An 18,900-nucleotide genomic window follows, 5' to 3' on the forward strand; every position below is an offset into this window, starting at 1 on the left:
GTTTTTGCTCCAGCCTGATAAGAACTGCATTGGGTTTCTTCTTCCTTACACACTGTATGGTTTGCTGATCCTTGCTCTACCATTTTTGTCTTTGTTTTCTTTTTTGAGTCTTTTTCACACTTTTTCTGATGGCCCAGTAAAAACGGGAGAAACTAAAAAAAACCCTGCAACATCTGGCAAGGCATTGTGTATAAGTGAGGGGGGAAACCTATTCAGTTAAGAAACCAAGCTAAAACAAAAACCTGGTGAGGAAAAGCCCATTGTAAAGAACGGACATTACAAAAAAGTTGCTTTGATATTCACAACAACAACAATTAAGGAGTATGTTAAAATGACTAGAAAATTAGGATATCGGTTAATGCCTTGGAAAATCCATTTTTAGTGTTTACAATGAATGGAGGTGAGGGTGTATCCTCTGTAAAGTAGAGGAAAGTCAGCTGAATTTTTAGCATGTATTCACTTTGAGCAACTACAGCTTCAAAATGAAATATTTGTCATTTCAAAATGACATCCTAGACTAAGAAAATGGAAAGATATGACAGGGTATTGTTTCTGCTCAGTACTTTCCTTTCTGTGAATAATTCTTTACTTGGTATCCAGTTCCACACTGTATCCACTTTTGAATTTCCTGTGGCCTTCACATGCATCTTGGACTCATCACAAACCAATGTGTTTGTAATGGCGATGGAATTAGCACCTCAATTTGTGTGAGATTTTGGGCACCATTTGTGTTGCCTTAGTAACTTGCCTGGCCACCAAGGCCTGCTCCCACAAGGCCTGCTCCCACACAGCACAGTGCCCATAGCCAAAGACAGGTTATCAGATGGGCTCCAATTCAGGACGGGGAGTGGAGTGGGCAAGAACAGCTGCCAAAAGCCGCCAGTATACGCATTTTTAAAAATGAATCCTTCCTCCCATAGCTTGAGTGCTTGCAGCAGGTGCTCTTGTTCATTCCCCTTCATTCCTCAGTAGGGTTGCCAGGTCTGGGTTGGGAAATACCTGGAGATTTTTGGGGCAGAGCCTGAGGAGGGCAAAGTTTGGGGAGGGGAGGGACTTCAGTGCCATACAGTCCAATGGCCAAAGCGGCCATTTTCTCCAGGGAAACTGATCTCTGTCAGCTGGACATCAGTTGTAACAGCAGGAGATCTCCAGCTAGTACCTGGAGGTTGGCAACCCTACTCCTCAGCCATAATCTGAGGAGGGACTTGGTTAGATTCAGAGAGCACCACCACCCTACCACTAACAATCAGAATGGATGTGGAAAGCTTTGCAAAAAATACCCAAGTTCTTCTCAGGAAGGTTAGGATGGCCATCCAAGAAGCTCCGGGATTATGCAGGCCATAGAGCCACCCCCTTATCATGTCACCTCAAGAAAACACTTGGGATGTGAGCCAGCCTCATGGCCAGCATCTGATTGGAAGGACTGCATTCTAGGCTAACCACTAAGCCTGGCCATCCCAAGCAAAGACACACCCTTCTAACTCCATTGAAATCAATGAGCTTAGAAGGGGGTAACTCTGCTTATAATGGTGCTGTAAGAATCCCAGATCTTTATAACAAAGAGAATTCCTTGGTTGAGCCTTATAGAAGCAATCCCTCAGAGCCTTGGTTTAGTCAGCAGGAATCTAGGGTCATCTGAAAATATTGAGTGGATGTTCCTGTGGAAACTGTTGCACATAACTGAGGTCAGGGGGCATCCTGAGCAAAGATTGCTGCAACGTGGGAATCTCTACATAACAAATTTAAGTCTGCTGTAGCTCTGTGAACAAGGAACTGATCTTTAATCAAATGATGTTCCACAACCCACATAAAACTACAATTGCCAGACTTCTTTGGGAGGAAGCCATGCCGACTAGAGCTGGGGCAGAGCTGGTTTGAGTTTGGGCCAATGTCTCTATGTTCCCAAAAGTCCTTGGCATGGATTAAATTGGCTTCAGCTGGTCCAAAGACTGATTATCTTTATACTGATAAACCCAAATATCCTGACTTATTAATTCTCATTGTATAAACATAGGGCATTTTTTAAAATTGCTTTTTGTAAAGTTAACATCTGACAAAAACATGGTACTGAGCTTGAGGAAGAAGTAGCCCACTTTTCAGAATTTCCATTGCTGATTTACTTGGATTTCTAGTCTGACAACTGTGAAGGCTCACAGCATGTGATGATATGGAAAAGCATGAGTTACAGCATTTCTGAGATAATGTTCTAGTAAATAATATCGTGGATTGAATTTCCCTGTTAAGATGAACATGTGTCTTCTTTCTGATAGGCAGCATGGGGAGGTGGTTTGCTACTGTCAAGAAGGCATTCTTATAAACTGAGTGGCATTGAAAGGTAAGCATGTTGTTGTGATCTTTATCTGTAGGACAATAAGATCAGCATCTTGTCCATTAATTCCCTTATTTTCTAGTCTCCTGTTGTGGGATATAAAGATCACCCTTATTCTGAATAAAGCCATTGGTCTATCTAGCCAAGCATGTCTACTCTAACTAGGGTTGCCAGACCCCCGCCAGGGGCGAGGGATGTCCTGCTTTGGGGGCCCTCCCCCTGGACTTATTCAGCCAGCTGGCATGAGGAATTACCAGCAGCAAACTGAGGCCTAGGTCTCTGTCACCAGCAACACATCAACGTCACTTCTGGTACTCACGTCATCATGTCACCAGCAATGTAGGGATGCTCTGGTATTTGGACAAAACTCTATGCTAAAAACAGCTTCTACCATAGAGCTTTTGCCCAAATACCAGAGTGTCCCAATGGCACCAGTGATGTGATGACATCAGTTCTGGTGCACAATAGAAGTGGACACTTTTGCTGGCAACAGAGGCCTTGGCCTCTTTTGCTGCCAGTAAGTTCCCCCCCCCCACCTCCATCCCCAGCTGATTGCCAGGGTGTACCTGGCAACCTTAACTCTAACCAGCAGCAACACTCCTCGGCAACTGGAGGTCTTTTGTAACCCTGGTGTCCTGCTAAGTAACAAACTGGAGATCTTACACTTGGAAAGCACTGCGTCTCAATGGGCTCTGAGTCTCACCCACTGAGCTTTACCAATTCTTTACCACCGCCTCTTTTCTAGTCTTTATACTTTTGGTTGAAGGGAGAGCTACAAACAATTAATACAAGCGAAGGATTATACGTTTTATTCCAAAAGACACAACTCACACTCTTGAATTGACATGATTTGGGCAAATAAATCAATATTTACCCAACTTTGTAAGGTACATATTCTACCTAAGACATTTTCTGACCATAACCCGGTCTCTTTTGAGTGGAATAATAGACAAGCATTTCGATGGAGATTAAATTATAGATTACTGCGTGATGATAATATACAAAAAGAACTGCACAAATTACTAAAGGACTACTTTGAAATTTATATGGATGGAGAAACTAATTTGAATATATCTTGGGATGCCTTCAAAGCTGTTTTAAGGGGATTTATGATTCAAAAGAATACTGCCTGGAAGAAAAAACAGCTGCAACAAACTAATGAAATACTATGGGACCTACAAAAACTAGAACAACAGTTAATTCAAGAATTAAATGATGTCAAAAGACTTGAAATAATCCAGAAGTTAAAGGTAGCGAAACACCAATTAAATTTAGTAGTTATGGAAGAAATAAATAAAAATCTGAAGCACGCGAAGCAGAGATATTTTGAACAAGCAAATCGACCAGGAAAATTTCTTGCCAGTCAATTGAGGGACTCTAGACAAAAACAAATAATAAATAAACTACAGACGGTGAAAGGGCCGGTTTTTACAACTACTGCTATACAGAAATAATTTGAATCATTTTATACAAAATTGTACCAAAAGGATTTGATCCCGGAGAAGAAAATGGAAACCTTTTTGAGTACAGTAAATATTAACAGGTTAACCTCAGAGCAGCGAGACATGATTGATGCTTCAATTACAACTACGGAACTAGAAGAAGCTATATCTAGGCAAAAGATTGATAAAACACCTGGCCCAGATGGTATTACAGCTATGTTTTTTAAATTGTTTAAAGAAGACTTAAAGACTCCCTTTTTGAAGGTATGTAATTCTATATTGCAAACAGGTCAAGCCCCAGAGACATGGTCACATGCGTTTATATCACTCATTCCTAAGGCTGGAAAGGACACAGAGAGAGTTACAAACTATAGGCCTATATCACTATTGAATGTGGATTATAAAATATATGTCAAACCGGTTAAAGCAGATCATAACAACCTTGATATATGAAGATCAAGCGGGTTTTGTACCTGGAAGGCAGATAAAGGACAACTTGAGAATACTATTTGATGCAATAGAATATTACGAACAAAATATACAATGTAAAGTGGCTTTCATTTTTTTGGATGCGGAGAAAGTTTTTGATATGGTTTCCTGGGAGTTTATGAAAAAGGTTTTGGAAAAGATGAATTTTGGAAATAAATTCTGAACAGGGATTGATGCTATCTACAAGGTGCAAAAAGCTAAAATACTAGTAAATGAATCGATGTCAGCTAACTGTGAGATACAAAAAGGAACAAGACAAGGTTGTCCTTTGTCGCCTTTATTGTTTATTTTGACTTTGGAAACTCTCTGCAGTAAAATACGTGATATGGAGGCTATTCGTGGTTTGAAAGTAAACAAACATGGGTATAAACTAAGAGCCTTTGCGGCTGACCTGTTATTTATTTTGGATGACCCAAATCGTTCTATAAAAAATTTGCTGCTTTTGTTGAAACAATATGGTGAAGTTTCTGAATTCAAGATAAACCAAGATAAGATTCAGATATTATTTAAGAACCTTCCTAAGGAACAACAGAAGGATTTTTTGGAGATTTCTAATTGGACGAAAATGAGTAAGGTACTATACTTGGGAGTTTGGATTACAAATAAAACCAAGGATTTATTGGTAAATAACTATTCTAAACTTTGGGAAGTAGTTAAAAAAGATATGATATTGTGGTCAAATAAAAATATTTCTTTATTGGGTCGTATTGCTGTAACACAGATGAACATTTTGCCAAGGATGTTGTTTTTGTTTCAGAACTTACCAATACTCACGCAAACAAAATATTTTGATGTATGGAGGAAAGACCTGTTGAACTTTATTTGGCAAGGGAAAAAACCAAGAATTGCATATAAATATTTGGTAGATGCAAAAGAGAGAGGTGGCTTTGCTCTTCCTAATTTTAAACTTTATGCGGAAGCTTCAGCTATGGTATGGTTAAAAGATTGGATAATGTTGAAAAATGCACGTTTACTGGATTTGGAAGGCTTTGACAATAGATTTGGGTGTCATGGGTATTTGTGGTATGACAAAACTAAAATACATGTGGCTTTTCAACCTCATATTATTAGATCATCATTGATAAAAACCTGGTTGAGATATAAACATCTGTGTGAGACAAAGACACCACTATGGATATCTGCTCAAGAAATGTTAACTTTGCGACCGTTAAGACCATCACAATTTATAATATACCAAGATCTTTTAAAATGGGAAGACAATAAATGTGCCCTGAAGGATTTTGATGAGGTTAAAGACCACCTAACATGGCTTCAATATTATCAAGTACAATCTGTATACATCCAAGATATGAAAAAGGGATTTCTTAAAGAAAAATCAATTCTACAACAGACACTTTTGGATAATACTGATCATCTAATTTCTAGGATGTACAAGCTTTTATTGTTGCTATATACAGAACAAGAAAGAATCAAGCCAACAATGATTACCTGGGCACAAACAATTGGTCATTCTATATTTTTGAAAAGTTGGGAAAGACTTTGGTCAAGAGACATGAAAAAGATTCTTTCCCAATCGATAAGGGAAAATATCTACAAAATGATTTACAGATGGTATCTGACACCGAAAAAATTGTCTGCAATGTACAGTACAATGTCACCAAACTGCTGAAATGTCAGGATAAAGTTGGCTCTTTTCATCGTGTTTGGTGGCTTTGTGATAAAGCTAAAAACTTTTGGGATATGATATACAATGAGCTAAGGTTAATTCTACAACAAAATATCCCTAAAACTTCAGAGATGATGTTGTTAAGCATTATACCAGACTATATTATAACACAACGGACCTTTTTACTCTATGCCACCACAGCTGCGAGAATGGTCTATGCAGCTAAATGGAAAATGACTGAAATACCGGACAAAACTGATTGGATTCATAAAATGTTTGAACTAGCAGAAATGGAAAAATTGACTGAGTTAGTAAATCAAAAAGATAATGATGAATTTGTTAAGGAGTGGGAGGCATGGATTGTTTATTGCAAAAATGAACTTAATGTGCAAAATGTTAAAGGTTATAATTTAGACTAGGTTAATTTTATTGTTTCTACTTTCCTTTCTATTTAATAACTGTAGAAGGTTTTATAAAAAAATTTTTTATAATGAATTAGAAAATAATTGCTAAGAGGATTACGAAGATAAGTTAGAGATTGAAGAAGGAAGGGGGGAAGTCAAAGTAGGGGAAGATAATTGTTATATATATGTTAGCTTTAATTGAGAATTAGAAAAGATTGAAAGGCAATGTTAATTGATTGTATCGAATGTATGAAAAAACAATAAAAAAATTAAAAAAGAAGGGAGAGCTACAAAAGGCATACCTTGTTTAGTCATTTTATATATATCAACACAATACACAAGAGTAAGCACTATATAAATATTCTAAATAAATGAATGCTTATTCATATACGCTCATATAAGTTTAAGTACAAACGACCTATTACAAAACTGGCACATCCCTCTATCTTTTAATTTTTATCTTCACTTAGGGCTAACTCTGTCACCTGGAATCCTCACAAACTGATGGGCGTTCCACTGCAATGTTCAGCATTCTTGGTCCGGGAGAAGGTAAGTGTGAGGTGCCCTTTGCTTTGCCACTGTGAGCAGAGCTGGGTGGGATTCCCAGCTGGTTTTAAAAAAACAAACTCTTGGAGCTAAATTACAGCTTCAGCTGGGGATTTATAGGGTTGCCAACCTCTAGGTGGGACCTGGGAATCCCTTGGAATTACAGCTCATCTCCAGAATACAGAGGTCAGATCCCCCCCAGAAAGCATCGGATCCCTCTGGGGGGATCCGGGTTTGCGGACCAGCGGGGGTGGGAACGGGGGGGGCAGGAAGAGGGGGTCCCAGCTTACCGGCTGCCTTGGCTGGTCCAGGGCAGTGGGGCGATGCCCCCCTTTTTAGGGTGGGGGGCGAGCCCGTGCTCTACGTGGGCCAGCCGGGGAAGACAATGGTGGCAGCCTGCTCCCATCTGCCCCCGCGGCGATCCCCCCGCCCCACAGGTGAGCTTGGCAGGGTTTTTAGGGCTGTCACAGGGCCAGGCCGGCTCCAATGAAATTGGGGCCGGCCGGCGCACCGGGGGGAGGATAAAAGCTACCCCGCACCTGACCTCGGCCATTCTTCCTCACCACGCTGCTTGTGGTGCAAGATCCGCAGTGGAGCGACAAGCACCTGGCAATCCACCTCTCACCCCCAGGAGGCAAGTACCATGTCCTCAGCAAAAGGAGGATAAGAGAAGAAGCATTCAGCGGACCGGAGCGCCCGGCAGCCGGCGAGCGGTAGCCAGGGGGTGAAAGGCAGCCAGGTGGCTACAGGTGGCCGGGGGATGGGGGAAAAGGCAGAGTGGAGCGCCTCGCCTTCGGGCGGCTGTGACAGGAGGACAAGGGTCGCTGTGGGGCGCGGCGTCAAAGGCCGTCGGGGGACGGTGGAGGCCACAGAAGCGGCAGAGCAGCGCTCGACACCCCCACGCACCCGCGGCCAAACCGGGGGCGTCTGGAAGTCGTGGGCGGCATTGGCCCTGAAGAAGAAAGGGGAGGCACAGCGCGCAGCTGCCGGCAATGTGCCAGTGGGGCTTAAGAGGCAACCCTAATAGGATTGCTAGTCACATTTCTCTCCGAACTCTCTCAGCCCCACCTACCTCACAAGGTGTCTATTGTGGGGAGGGGAAGGGAAAGCTCTGAGACTCCTTAAAGGAAGTGGAAATCAGGGTATAAAAACCAACTCTTCTTCTTAAGGATAAGATATGCATTTGGTGATCTGACACAGATCCACATGAACTGTATGATTTGACCCTTAAGGGAGAACCTGTTAGATAAATGTCACAAATATACAGCTAGTTTGGAGACCTAGTGCACACTTATGTGGAAATAAGTCCGGCTGGACTCAGCAGAGCTTCTGAATAAATATGCATGTATTGTAGAAGGCTTTCACGGTCAGAGTTCATTGGTTCTTGTAGGTTATCCGGGCTGTGTGACCGTGGTCTTGGTATTTTCTTTCCTGACATTTCGCCAGCAGCTGTGGCAGGCATCTTCAGAGGAGTAACACTGAGTGAAGGGGGGGAAGCTCCTTAGGAGACAGCATGACCCCGCACCGATGTAGCTGCCACCATGTCATGGAATAAAGTGGCACCTAAGCCACTTATTTCACCTAAGGGTGAAAACACTGGCATCGGGGAACAGCAGAGCTGCATCGGCAGAGAATTCCCAAAAGGAATGTTGCATGTTCAACCTAGATGACCTATAGGACAAGTGCAGTCGGTTAAGCAGCATCCTTTTGTCGAAGATCTTCTCAAACGCATCTTACCATGACAGTTTTATTCTCTTCTAGGGTCTTCTCCAGGCCTGTAACCAGCTGTGTGCCGGATATCTCTTCCAGCCGGACAAACAGTACGACAAGGCTTACGACACTGGGGACAAGACAATCCAATGTGGGAGGCACGTTGACGTTTTCAAACTTTGGTTAATGTGGAGAGCGAAGGTAAGAAACATCTTGCAAGAGAGAATTCCCTGTGAGACCTTGAGAAATATGGCACATAGGGCTGTGAATGAAGGGAACCGTCCTTAACATAAAAAAAGAAAAGAAAAGTGGAAAGCATGGGGAGGGGATGGAGGAGAGCGAGAAAATGAACTGCAGGTGAGCTACCAATGAAATAAGGTTGCCGGTCTCTGTCTCAAATCAAGGCCATGGAAAACTTTCCACATGGACTCACTGGTTGAGGAACTCCAGCCAGTCGTTGAAATTTGTTTGGGATGTTTTAAGAACCCATTCCATTCATGCAGGACACTCACCCTCTGATTGGGCCTCACTTCTCCCTCATTCCAAGTGAGCCTGTGACCTGAAACATGGCTGATACTCTCCCATGACTATATATTGTGGGGGAAGATCAGTAATGCGAGACAAGCAGTGTTTTAGGGAAGCTCTGGAACTGTTCTTTGTCGTTCTTCAAAGATCTGATGTGATGGTAAAATGGTTTAAAAACTAAGCTATAGGAAGAGTGGTAGAATATGATGAATAAATAATGGTGGTTTTCCTTTTATTGTAATCCATCAATTTCCCAATGGAAGTTACTAGGATAGAAAAGATACACTTCTGTAGTCATTCCCAAATTACATTTAGGACAGAAAAGATATACTTGTGTAGTCATTCCCAAATTACAAAATACGTACATCCTCATGGACAAGTAAAGGCTCACATATACAGAAATGTGTTGTAAGATAAAGCCTATAATAACAGAAATGTTGTGTTTCAAAGCTCGAAAGTAATTTATTAACATACACACCTCTTCATATATCTGTTTTCTAAATCCTTTGGAATAGTATAATATATTACAATGCTAAATATTTCACAATCAAACTTTTCTTAAGTATTTCTAGGTTCTATATAAAGTGGTTTTTGATGCAGTACTTTCATAAAAAAGGGTGACCTGATTCAACAGGTCGCCCCGTTGTGGGCTTACCGGGCGGCGAAGAGGAAGGGGGGGAAGGTCTTATCTTGCTGGACGGCGCGTGGGGCCGTCTCGCAAGGCCAGCGTGGTTTCTCCCCTCTCCTCCTGGATAGGGTGCGGGGGGGGGAGGTGACATCAGGCGCCCTGCCCCCGCACCTATTTAATGGGACCCAGCCTGGCAGCCGTCCTCTTTGCCTGGGGACAACGAGGATCCCGCCCACCCACCCTATGTTATGTTGTTGTGTTGTTAGTTCTTTTGTCACAGTTTTTTGGGCGGTTTTTGCATGGGGTCTGATCCAAGAAGGGAAGATGGGTGTTTTCTTCCCGTTTGTGGGGACCCCCATAAGGGGTCTTGGGATGGAGCTCAACAGCGTTGCCCGGCTCGGGGACCTGTTTGGGAGCTACAATCCCAGGTGGTGCTGACTCCACACAGAGATGTGCGTCCGGTGGGGCCAGCTAAGCGCTACTCCGGTGTGATACCCCCACTGGTGTTGGGGGGCGTTTATCGATCGGTTCAATACTATCGGGTTACAGGGTGGTGACCCGATATCTTGGATCCACCCCCATGATTTTCCGTCAACGCTCCATTCTGGTTTGATCAATAAAACTGTGGCCATTTTTATTTCCCAAAGATTACAGTGTATGTGTGTTTATTTGATTTTCTTACTCCCCTCCTTCCTTGGAGCCACTTGCCCGTGGGTCCACAAATGCTTCTTGACCTTATCACAGACAAAAACGTGACTTACACATAAATAAACCTAGTTACTTTAGGGAGTTTCACGTGGGAGTTTCAATTAATTGCATGTTCCATGGCCATTTCAAAGCGGAATGAGCAGTTCTTCCACCTGGGAGCAATGTCGCAGCTATTCCAGACGACGCAAGAGCTAAGGCTATGTCATTTTGGGATCGAATTGCTGCCAGAATCAGTCCAATTAGGAACGTTTTACCAGTTCCTCCTGGTGCACCTAAGAAGATAGGGTGTGTTGCTTTGACGTCTAACAGATGGTGCTGTCTTTCAAAAAAAGCATGTTTTTACCTGTCACAGGTGTGACATCTATATAATAGAGGTATATAAAAATACGTGCGTATTCGAATGCAACGTTGTGTCAAAATTTCAAAGCAATTGGTGAAGAACTTTCGGAGATTTAAGATTTTGAACAAATGAACATTTACATTTTTATTTATAGATAGATAGATTAATTAATTAATAGAAGTGAATTTAGAACAAGAAAGAATAAAACCAGTTATGGTAAAATGGATGAAGGAATTAGGGTATAATATAGATCTGGAAATATGGGAAAACTTGTGGAAAAGGGAATATAAATTTACAATCACCAATGAAATAAGAGAAAACTTATATAAGTTGTTTTATAGATGGTATATAACCCCGATACTGTTAAGCATGCGAAGTTGCTCCAAAAGTCAGTCTGACAGAGTTTCCCCCTGAAAGGGCAAATCAAAATGGGTTTTGATGAAGCGGGGGGTATGGACCAGCCATCCCCAAGCATTCATGATTTTGGCTAAAAAGTGGCCTACTTTTATCATTGAAATCCCAATAGCATGAGCTCACATAAGCCAATGAGATTGCGAAGAAATCCATAAACCAGTAATTAATGACGTGTCAAGCATTGCCCCTATATTGCATCAGGGTATGTCAAAGGTGTCTTGAGCCTGCAAAACTCAATGCACCTGGACATCCTCTACGGGATATAAGTCCTTGAGATAAGGCCTTGTTCGACAGCTTAACCAACGACCTTCAATTTAGGGAGGAAAGAGAAAGCTGTAAACTATCCGCAGCTGGGTGTTATCTCCCCCCTCCACAGGAGTGAATCCTTCAGAAGTGAAACTGTTCCCATGATTGTAAATTGCAGACTGGTCTGTTTGCACTCCAACCTTTCAAAGTTTAGTATTAAACTATAGTAGGCCAAGAGCCTGAACCAAAGCAATTGTAAAAGCAAGGAATTGTGGGAGCCCACTTCCTTGACACCCACCACCACCCCGCAGCTTAAGCTAGAAACAGTCACTTTTATTACCTCTATCCTTTGCTTTCACCAGACTTGGTTTGCTTGCTTGAATGACCTTTCCATAACTATGTGTGTTCTGCAGGTACATTGATGCCATGTACGTCTTCTCTGCTTGTGACACCCTGGTCTCTGAACTGTACGGGCTACTGTGAGTGTAGCCAAGAGGTTAAATGAGATAGTCTTTTCATCCCTTCAGCTCTAGGGGCCGAGAGATATCGAGTTGTAAACTTCTCCCCGTATGTGTTTTTTTTCTCCCCAACTTTCCACAGGGCACGGAAGGATTTGAGATTCTTATCAACAAATTTCTGGAACTTGCAGAATACCTTTATAAGGAACTGAAGACAAGGAAAAACTATGAGCTTGTATTTGATGGTGAGGTAAGGATGGCCAATGTCATTGGGTAAGGCATCTTTTCAAGTATTCTGCCTCTAAAAGCAGCATATTCCAATGACTGTAGAACCCTTGTTAAGTGTGAAGTAACTTGCCTAAGAAGGCTCAGTTGGTAGTGTTGGCAACCTCCAGATACTAGCTGGAGATCTCCTGCTATTACAACTCATCTCCAGCCGATAGAGATTAGTTCCCCTGGAAAAAATGGCCGCTTTGGCAATTGGACTCTATGGCATTGAAGTCCCTCCCCTCCCCAAACCTTGCCCTCCTCAGGCTCCGCCCCAAAAACCTCCCACTAGTGGTGAAGAAAGACCTAGCAACCCTATGCCCTCTTCATTTTACTCTCACAACAACCACCCTGTGAGGTAAGTTAGGCTAACAGAGAATGACTGGCCCAAGGTCACCAAGCAAGCTTCCATGGCAGTCTGGGGATTTGAACCTGGATCTCCCAGACTCTTGTCTGACACTTTAACCACTATACCACGCTGCAGAGCTTGTTATGGAACGCCAGTGTTATTGTATGGATACAACATGGTGGGGCTACACCACTCTTGTAAGCCCTTGGCCCGTAGAATCCCCAAAAACAACAACCCAGACAGGTGGTCCTAAGGTAAGTTGACTTTATTGGAAATCAAGCAGGTAAACAGAGCTTGCATACTAAGCCAAGAATGGCTGGTAAGTGCAAATCAGTAATATATATTGGCATAGCAGATAATGCAGGTTGGCATAGCAACTCAGTCTCCCACGGGAGAGGAATGTCCGAGATAAAGTGTCCGTTAGAACAACAGTCCTTGGCAGAGACAAGCAAAGGAAGGCAGCTGTGAGAAGCTGCGAGAAAATCAAAACAACTCAGAGGAGCCGAGGAGCCGAGAATTGTCGAGAACAGGCCTGCTCCTGACAACTCTAACTAAAAGAGTAACAATTAATGGGTGAGATGTTGACATACCACCCAATGGCTCTCTCCCACTAAGGGCTTATCTACACTTTACAAAATTCTCGTGTTTGCGTAGGGTTGCCAACCTCCAGGTACCAGCTGGAGATCTCCTGCTATTACAACTGATCTCTAGCCGATAGAGATCAGTTCACCTGGAGAAAATGGCCGCTTTGGCAATTGGACTCTATGGCATTGAAGTCCCTCCCCTCCCCAAACCCCACCCTCCTCAGGCTCTGCCTCAAAAACCTCCCACTGGTGGTGAAGAGGGACCTGGTAACCCTAGTTGCCAGAGAAGGAAAAGGTATTCTTCCCTGAAGTCTAGCTTTTGTGTGTTTAGTTTTTGAGTTTGAGTTTGAGTTTGAGTTTGAGTTTGAGAGAGAGAGAGAGAGAGAGAGAGAGAGAGAGAGAGAGAGAGAGAGAGAGAGAGAGAGAGAGAGAGAGAGAGAGAGTTTTATAAATTTAATGCAAGTGATTTATAATGCAAGAGAATGATGCAAGTGATTTATTAATTTAATAAAAAAGTAAATGGATAAAGTGAGTACAGGTGTAAAGAATCACAGAATTTGGTATGAGCTAAAGAGTTCAGCATGCTAAGATTATTTCTAAAGTTTTTAGCCCAGCTGGGTGGGCATTCAGTGGGATTTTCAGTAGTCCAAAAGCAACAATTTCACTCCTTTCCATCGTCTCGTAGATTCTTACTTAATACCTTTTTCTAGTCTGTTTTTTTTCCAGTTTATTAGTGGAAAAAAAACAGACTAGAAAAAGGTATTAAGTAAGAATCTACGAGACGATGGAAAGGAGTGAAATTGTTGCTTTTGGACTACTGAAAATCCCACTGAACGTCCACCCAGCAGGGCTAAAAACTTTAGAAATAATCTTAGCATGCTGAACTCTTTAGATCATACCAAATTCTGTGATTCTTTACACCTGTACTCACTTTATCCATTTACAGTGAGTACAGGTGTAAAGAATCACAGAATTTGGTATGAGCTAAAGAGTTCAGCATGCTAAGATTATTTCTAAAGTTTTTAGCCCAGCTGGGTGGGCGTTCAGTGGGATTTTTTTTTCAGAACAGTTGTGATACATAAGGACTGCCTTGTAAAACACCATATAAATAAATAATGAGTGTTTATTTACTTTGGTGTACCTTTACTTACAGGATAAGTGAGAGCAGTGCATGTTGCTTTAGATAAGGAAAGATTTTATTGACATTTTTGTAAGCTTTGTTCCAGACTTCACAACTTAGGTACAAAAATAGGCATTTTCCCGAAACTGAAATTTCAGTAAGGCTCAGAACAGTGGCATATGGATGCACAGTTCATATTTGCTGGGGATGTATTTCTTTTGTATTTTTTAAATATATATATATATATATATATATATATATATATATATATATATATATATATATATATATATATATATTTATTTATTTATTTATTTATTTATTTATTTATTTATTTATTTATTTATTTATTTTCCAGCCGGAACTCACCAATGTGTGTTTCTGGTACATTCCACCAAGTCTTCGACAGATCCCAAAGGGACCAGAAAAAGAAAAAAGGCTACATCAGGTAAATAAGCTAATGTAATTTTTTTATTGCATTGAGCCAGGATGCCACAATCCATGGATAGTAGGTGAAATCTGCAACTGCAGTCTGCTCCAAACATCAATTTCTATCGAACACATCCACTGGCTTTTCCCAAGACCTCAAGATAACTTCTCTGGTTTGCAGGTCTGGGCAGTTCTGTACACTTTAGTGGGGTGTGTTTCCCCTATTCCCTGCCCATGGTTACATCTGGGAAAAATTCAGTATTGTACCTTGATTGGCACAGACAATTGGAGGGTAAAACTAGACATTATGTCTGAGATCAGGTCCCACCAACGTGACTGTTCTAAGGGTGTGGAAAAAAATAAAATGAAAAAAAAAAAAGGAAAAATTCAGATGTGGGTATATTGGACCTGAAATTTTTATAGATTCCCAAATTTTCCTGAGTACGCATACCAATATAATGTTTTTTTTTTTTTTTTTTTTTTTTTTTTTTTTTAGGAATCCAAAAAAATTTGGCTTCATTATAACCTATGGGGAAACTTCATGGAGCTCTGGGATGGGCTGTTTTTTAAAGTAGAGGCACCATATTTGCAGTGCAGCTACTGGTGATTCTCCTTAGATGAACCCCCAAGTTTGGTAAAGATTGGATTGGGGTCCAATTTCATAGGCCCCCAAATGGAGGAAAAATGGGGCCCCTTAAAATTGGACCCTTGACCCAATTTTTATTAAACTTTGCAGGTTTTGTAAGGAAAATCATCAGCAGCTATGCTGCAAATTTGGTGCCTCTACCTTTTTCTTCACATACCTTTATGGCTATTTAGTTCGGAAGGTAATTGCAGCATTCTTTCTCTTTGACATCCAGATTGCTCCAAAAATAAAAGCAAGGATGATAGAAGAAGGTACCACAATGGTTGGCTATCAGCCTCATGGAGACAATGTGAACTTTTTCAGAATGGTCTTCTCTAATCCAGCAACCAAGAAATCAGATGTCGATTTCCTCCTTGAAGAAATTGAAAGACTTGGAAAAGATTTGTGATAGCAGACATTTCATCTTGAAAGTGGAGGAGACCAACTTCACACTAGCATAAAGGCTCCTGTCTTAAAGTTGTGTTCACTGCTGTTCCACAGACTTTATATATACAGTGAGGGGGAAAAGTATTTGATCCCCTGCTGAATTTGCCCGTTTGCCCTCTGACGAAGAAATGACCAGTCCATAATTTTAATGGTAGGTTTATTGTAGCTGTGAGAATAACAACAGGAAAACCCCCAGAAACCCAGAAGACAAAAGTCAGAGATTGATGTGTATTATAATGAGTGAAATAAGTATTTGATCCATTTGCAAAAGATGACTTAGTACTTGGTGGCAAAACCCTTGTTGGCAATTACAGAGGTCAGACGTTTCTTGTAGGTGGCCACCAGGCTTGCACACATCTCAGGAGGTATTTTGTCCCACTCCTCTGTGCAGATCCTCTCCAAGTCAGTAAGATTTCGAGGCTGATGTGTAGCTACTCGAACCTTCAGCTCCCTCCATAGATTTTTGATGGGATTACGGTCTGGAGACTGGCTAGGCCACTCCAGGACCTTAATGTGCTTCTTCTTGAGCCACTCCTTTGTTGCCTTGGCCGTGTGTTTTGGGTCATTGTCATGCTGGAATACCCATCCTCTACCCATTTTTAATGCCCTGGCTGAGGGAAGGAGGTGCTCACCCAAGATTTGACGATACAGGTCCCGTCCATCGCCCCTTCGATGCGGTGAAGGTGTCCTGTCCCCTTAGCAGAAAAACACCCCCAAAGCATAATATGTCCCCCTCCATGTTGGACAGTGGGGATGGTGTTCTTGGGGTCGTAGGCAGCATTCCTCCTCCTCCAAACACGGCGAGTTGAGTTGATGCCAAAGAGCTCGATTTTGGTCTCATCTGACCACAACACTTTCACCCAGTTCTCCTCTGGGTCATTCAGATGTGCATTGGCAAGCTGCAGACGGGCCTGTACATGTGCTGTCTTGAGCAAGGGGACCTTGCGGGCTCTGCAAGATCTCAGTCCTTCACGGCGTAGTGTGTTACCAACTGTTTTCATGGTGACTATGGTCCCAGCTGCCTTGAGATCATTGACAAGTTCCCCCCATGTAGTTCTGGGCTGCTTCATCACCGTTCTCATGATCATTGCAACTCCACGAGATGAGATCTTGCATGGAGCCCCAGACCGAGGGAGGTTGACAGTTAGGGTTAGGGTTAGGGTTGTCACCTTCTCACCAAGCTGCTTGGCAATAGTCTTGTAGCCCAGTCCAGCCTTGTGCAGGTCTACAATCTTGTCCCTGACATCCTTGGACAGCTCTTTGGTCTTGGTCATGGTGGCTAGTTTGGAATCTGATGGATTGATTGCTTCTGTCGACAGCAGAACCCTAACCCTAACCCTAATCTGGCTGGTTGATAGGGGATCAAATACTTATTTCACTCATTATAATGCACATCAATCTCTGACTTTTGTCTTCTGGGTTTCTGGGGGTTTTCCTGTTGTTATTCTGTCTCTCACAGCTACAATAAACCTACACACAGTATAGTGGCAAGCTGATAAATGCCTATAGACATTTGACTTGTGCAGTGCATACACAATTTTGTTGGCTATGACGCAATAGCCATTTCATTTTGATGCCTTGTCAAGGCTGAAAGGCTGGATAGTAACGTTTGAATAAAATACATGTTAGAAATAAATATGCCATATAGTTAGGGGTGTCAAAACCAGGTTGGGAAATACCTGAGGATTTTGGGGGTGGAGCATGAGGAGGGTGGGGTTTGGGGAGGGGAAGGACTTCAGAGAGGTATAATACCATAGACAAGTCGTGGGCTCCATGGTCTGAAAATTCTTGCTGAACTGAGGCCATCTATCCACAGCTGTGGCTCTCACTGATATCTGTTGCTTCCTAGCTGCACTGCACCCCGTGAAGTCCCTCCTCAGCCGTAAGATATCCCTTGAGTTGTTATGAGGCTCAGGTTGCTGATAAAAGACCAACCTGTTGTGCTGTAATAACAGAAGATGGAGCAGCGAGGTGCAGCTCATTAACTAGGAGATCATCGTATTCTGCTGAGCCAGGTGTTCCTTTTATTTTTCTGTAACGAGCATTTCAGGGTATTGTTCCCTTGTTTGTTCTACAAACAAGGAATTCATGGAGGTGCTGTATAAAGAAGTTCAAATATCGGCTTCTGCATTCTGTCTACAGTAAAAGATAAAGATGGTTGCAGCATGCTCTTCATGGGATGATAGGCATTAGCCTGTCTGTGTATTTTCATGTTCTACCCACTACAAAGTTTTGTTGTGTAATGAGAATACCACCAGGGTGTGTGTGCACATGTGTGTACGGGGAGGCAAAAAATTCCAACTATAATGTCTTCAGGTAGAATTTTAGTTATAAATTCAGATATAATTTGACAACCAGATATTACTTGCTAGCCATTTTCTCCCAATGTAAAGTTTGTGAGCAGTGAACGGTTTACCTGGAAACTCAGGTATTAAAACAACATGGTATAGCTGCTACAGTGGATGTGGAAGTTGTCAGGCCTACTCGCTGTGTCTCAGATAGTTTCGTTTTCTCACAGACTTTCCTTCAAGGACTGTTCAAGGACTGTTTCCCCAAAACGACATTCCTATTCCCTTTGAAGCTAGCAGGTGCCCGTGGGAGCTGTGGTGCCTCTAGACAGTTGGAAGTTATCTCATGAGACTGTATTGCTGCCGCCTTTTTCAATGTTCTTATATTATCAAGTGCATGCCATTTCCCCCCATTCCTGTCTTTGGATTTCTAAGTTCTGCTTGCCTGCGATACCATTAAGCCAACTCTTTTGGACTACTAAGGGCGAAAACGCATGGTCGGTTTATCCTCCTTTAATCCATGTTTTAGCCAGGATCAAACGCACATTAGGCGAAATGCATGGGTTCTATCCTGGATGAATCCTGGCTAAAACAGGGATTAAAGGAGGATAAAGCGACCATGCGTTTTCGCCCTAAGTCTCCTGGTGTGGCTTTTGGTTGTCGATGGGACAAGTGCTTACATTAAGACAGGAATCATACCTCTCTCATCTGTCAGGCTAGAGCCGTGGAGGGTTCGCCTGCCACTCGGATTGGAGTTAGGACGATGCTCTCCGAGTGACCTACCCGTGGCTGGAGCCCCGCGCGGTTCACCCGGGCCCGGGTGAGAGCGGCTCTGCTCCCTGGGTGGTGGATTCCTGCTAGGAGCCCTGGAAGGCTTCCACCCTTGGTCCCTTCCCTTAGGTACAGAGGCTGACGACCCCGAGCT

The 18,900-nt window shown here is 42.5% G+C and overlaps 1 protein-coding gene across 1 annotated transcript in view; it reads left to right on the forward strand.

Moving 5' to 3' along the window:
- Positions 1 to 15,662, forward strand: part of LOC130481426 (glutamate decarboxylase 1-like) — a 37,916-nt gene extending 22,254 nt beyond the window's left edge. Inside the window, exons 9-14 of the mRNA XM_056854054.1 lie at positions 2,271 to 2,335; positions 6,762 to 6,840; positions 8,599 to 8,748; positions 12,009 to 12,116; positions 14,545 to 14,634; positions 15,476 to 15,662. Coding sequence (XP_056710032.1) covers positions 2,271 to 2,335; positions 6,762 to 6,840; positions 8,599 to 8,748; positions 12,009 to 12,116; positions 14,545 to 14,634; positions 15,476 to 15,649 — 666 coding nt within the window. The 3' untranslated portion in view covers positions 15,650 to 15,662. The remainder of the gene's footprint in view (positions 1 to 2,270; positions 2,336 to 6,761; positions 6,841 to 8,598; positions 8,749 to 12,008; positions 12,117 to 14,544; positions 14,635 to 15,475) is intronic.
- The last annotated feature ends 3,238 nt before the right edge of the window (positions 15,663 to 18,900 follow it).

Source organism: Euleptes europaea, chromosome 8 (assembly GCF_029931775.1).
Source record: "Euleptes europaea isolate rEulEur1 chromosome 8, rEulEur1.hap1, whole genome shotgun sequence".
Classification (NCBI taxonomy): Eukaryota; Metazoa; Chordata; class Lepidosauria; order Squamata; family Sphaerodactylidae; genus Euleptes; species Euleptes europaea.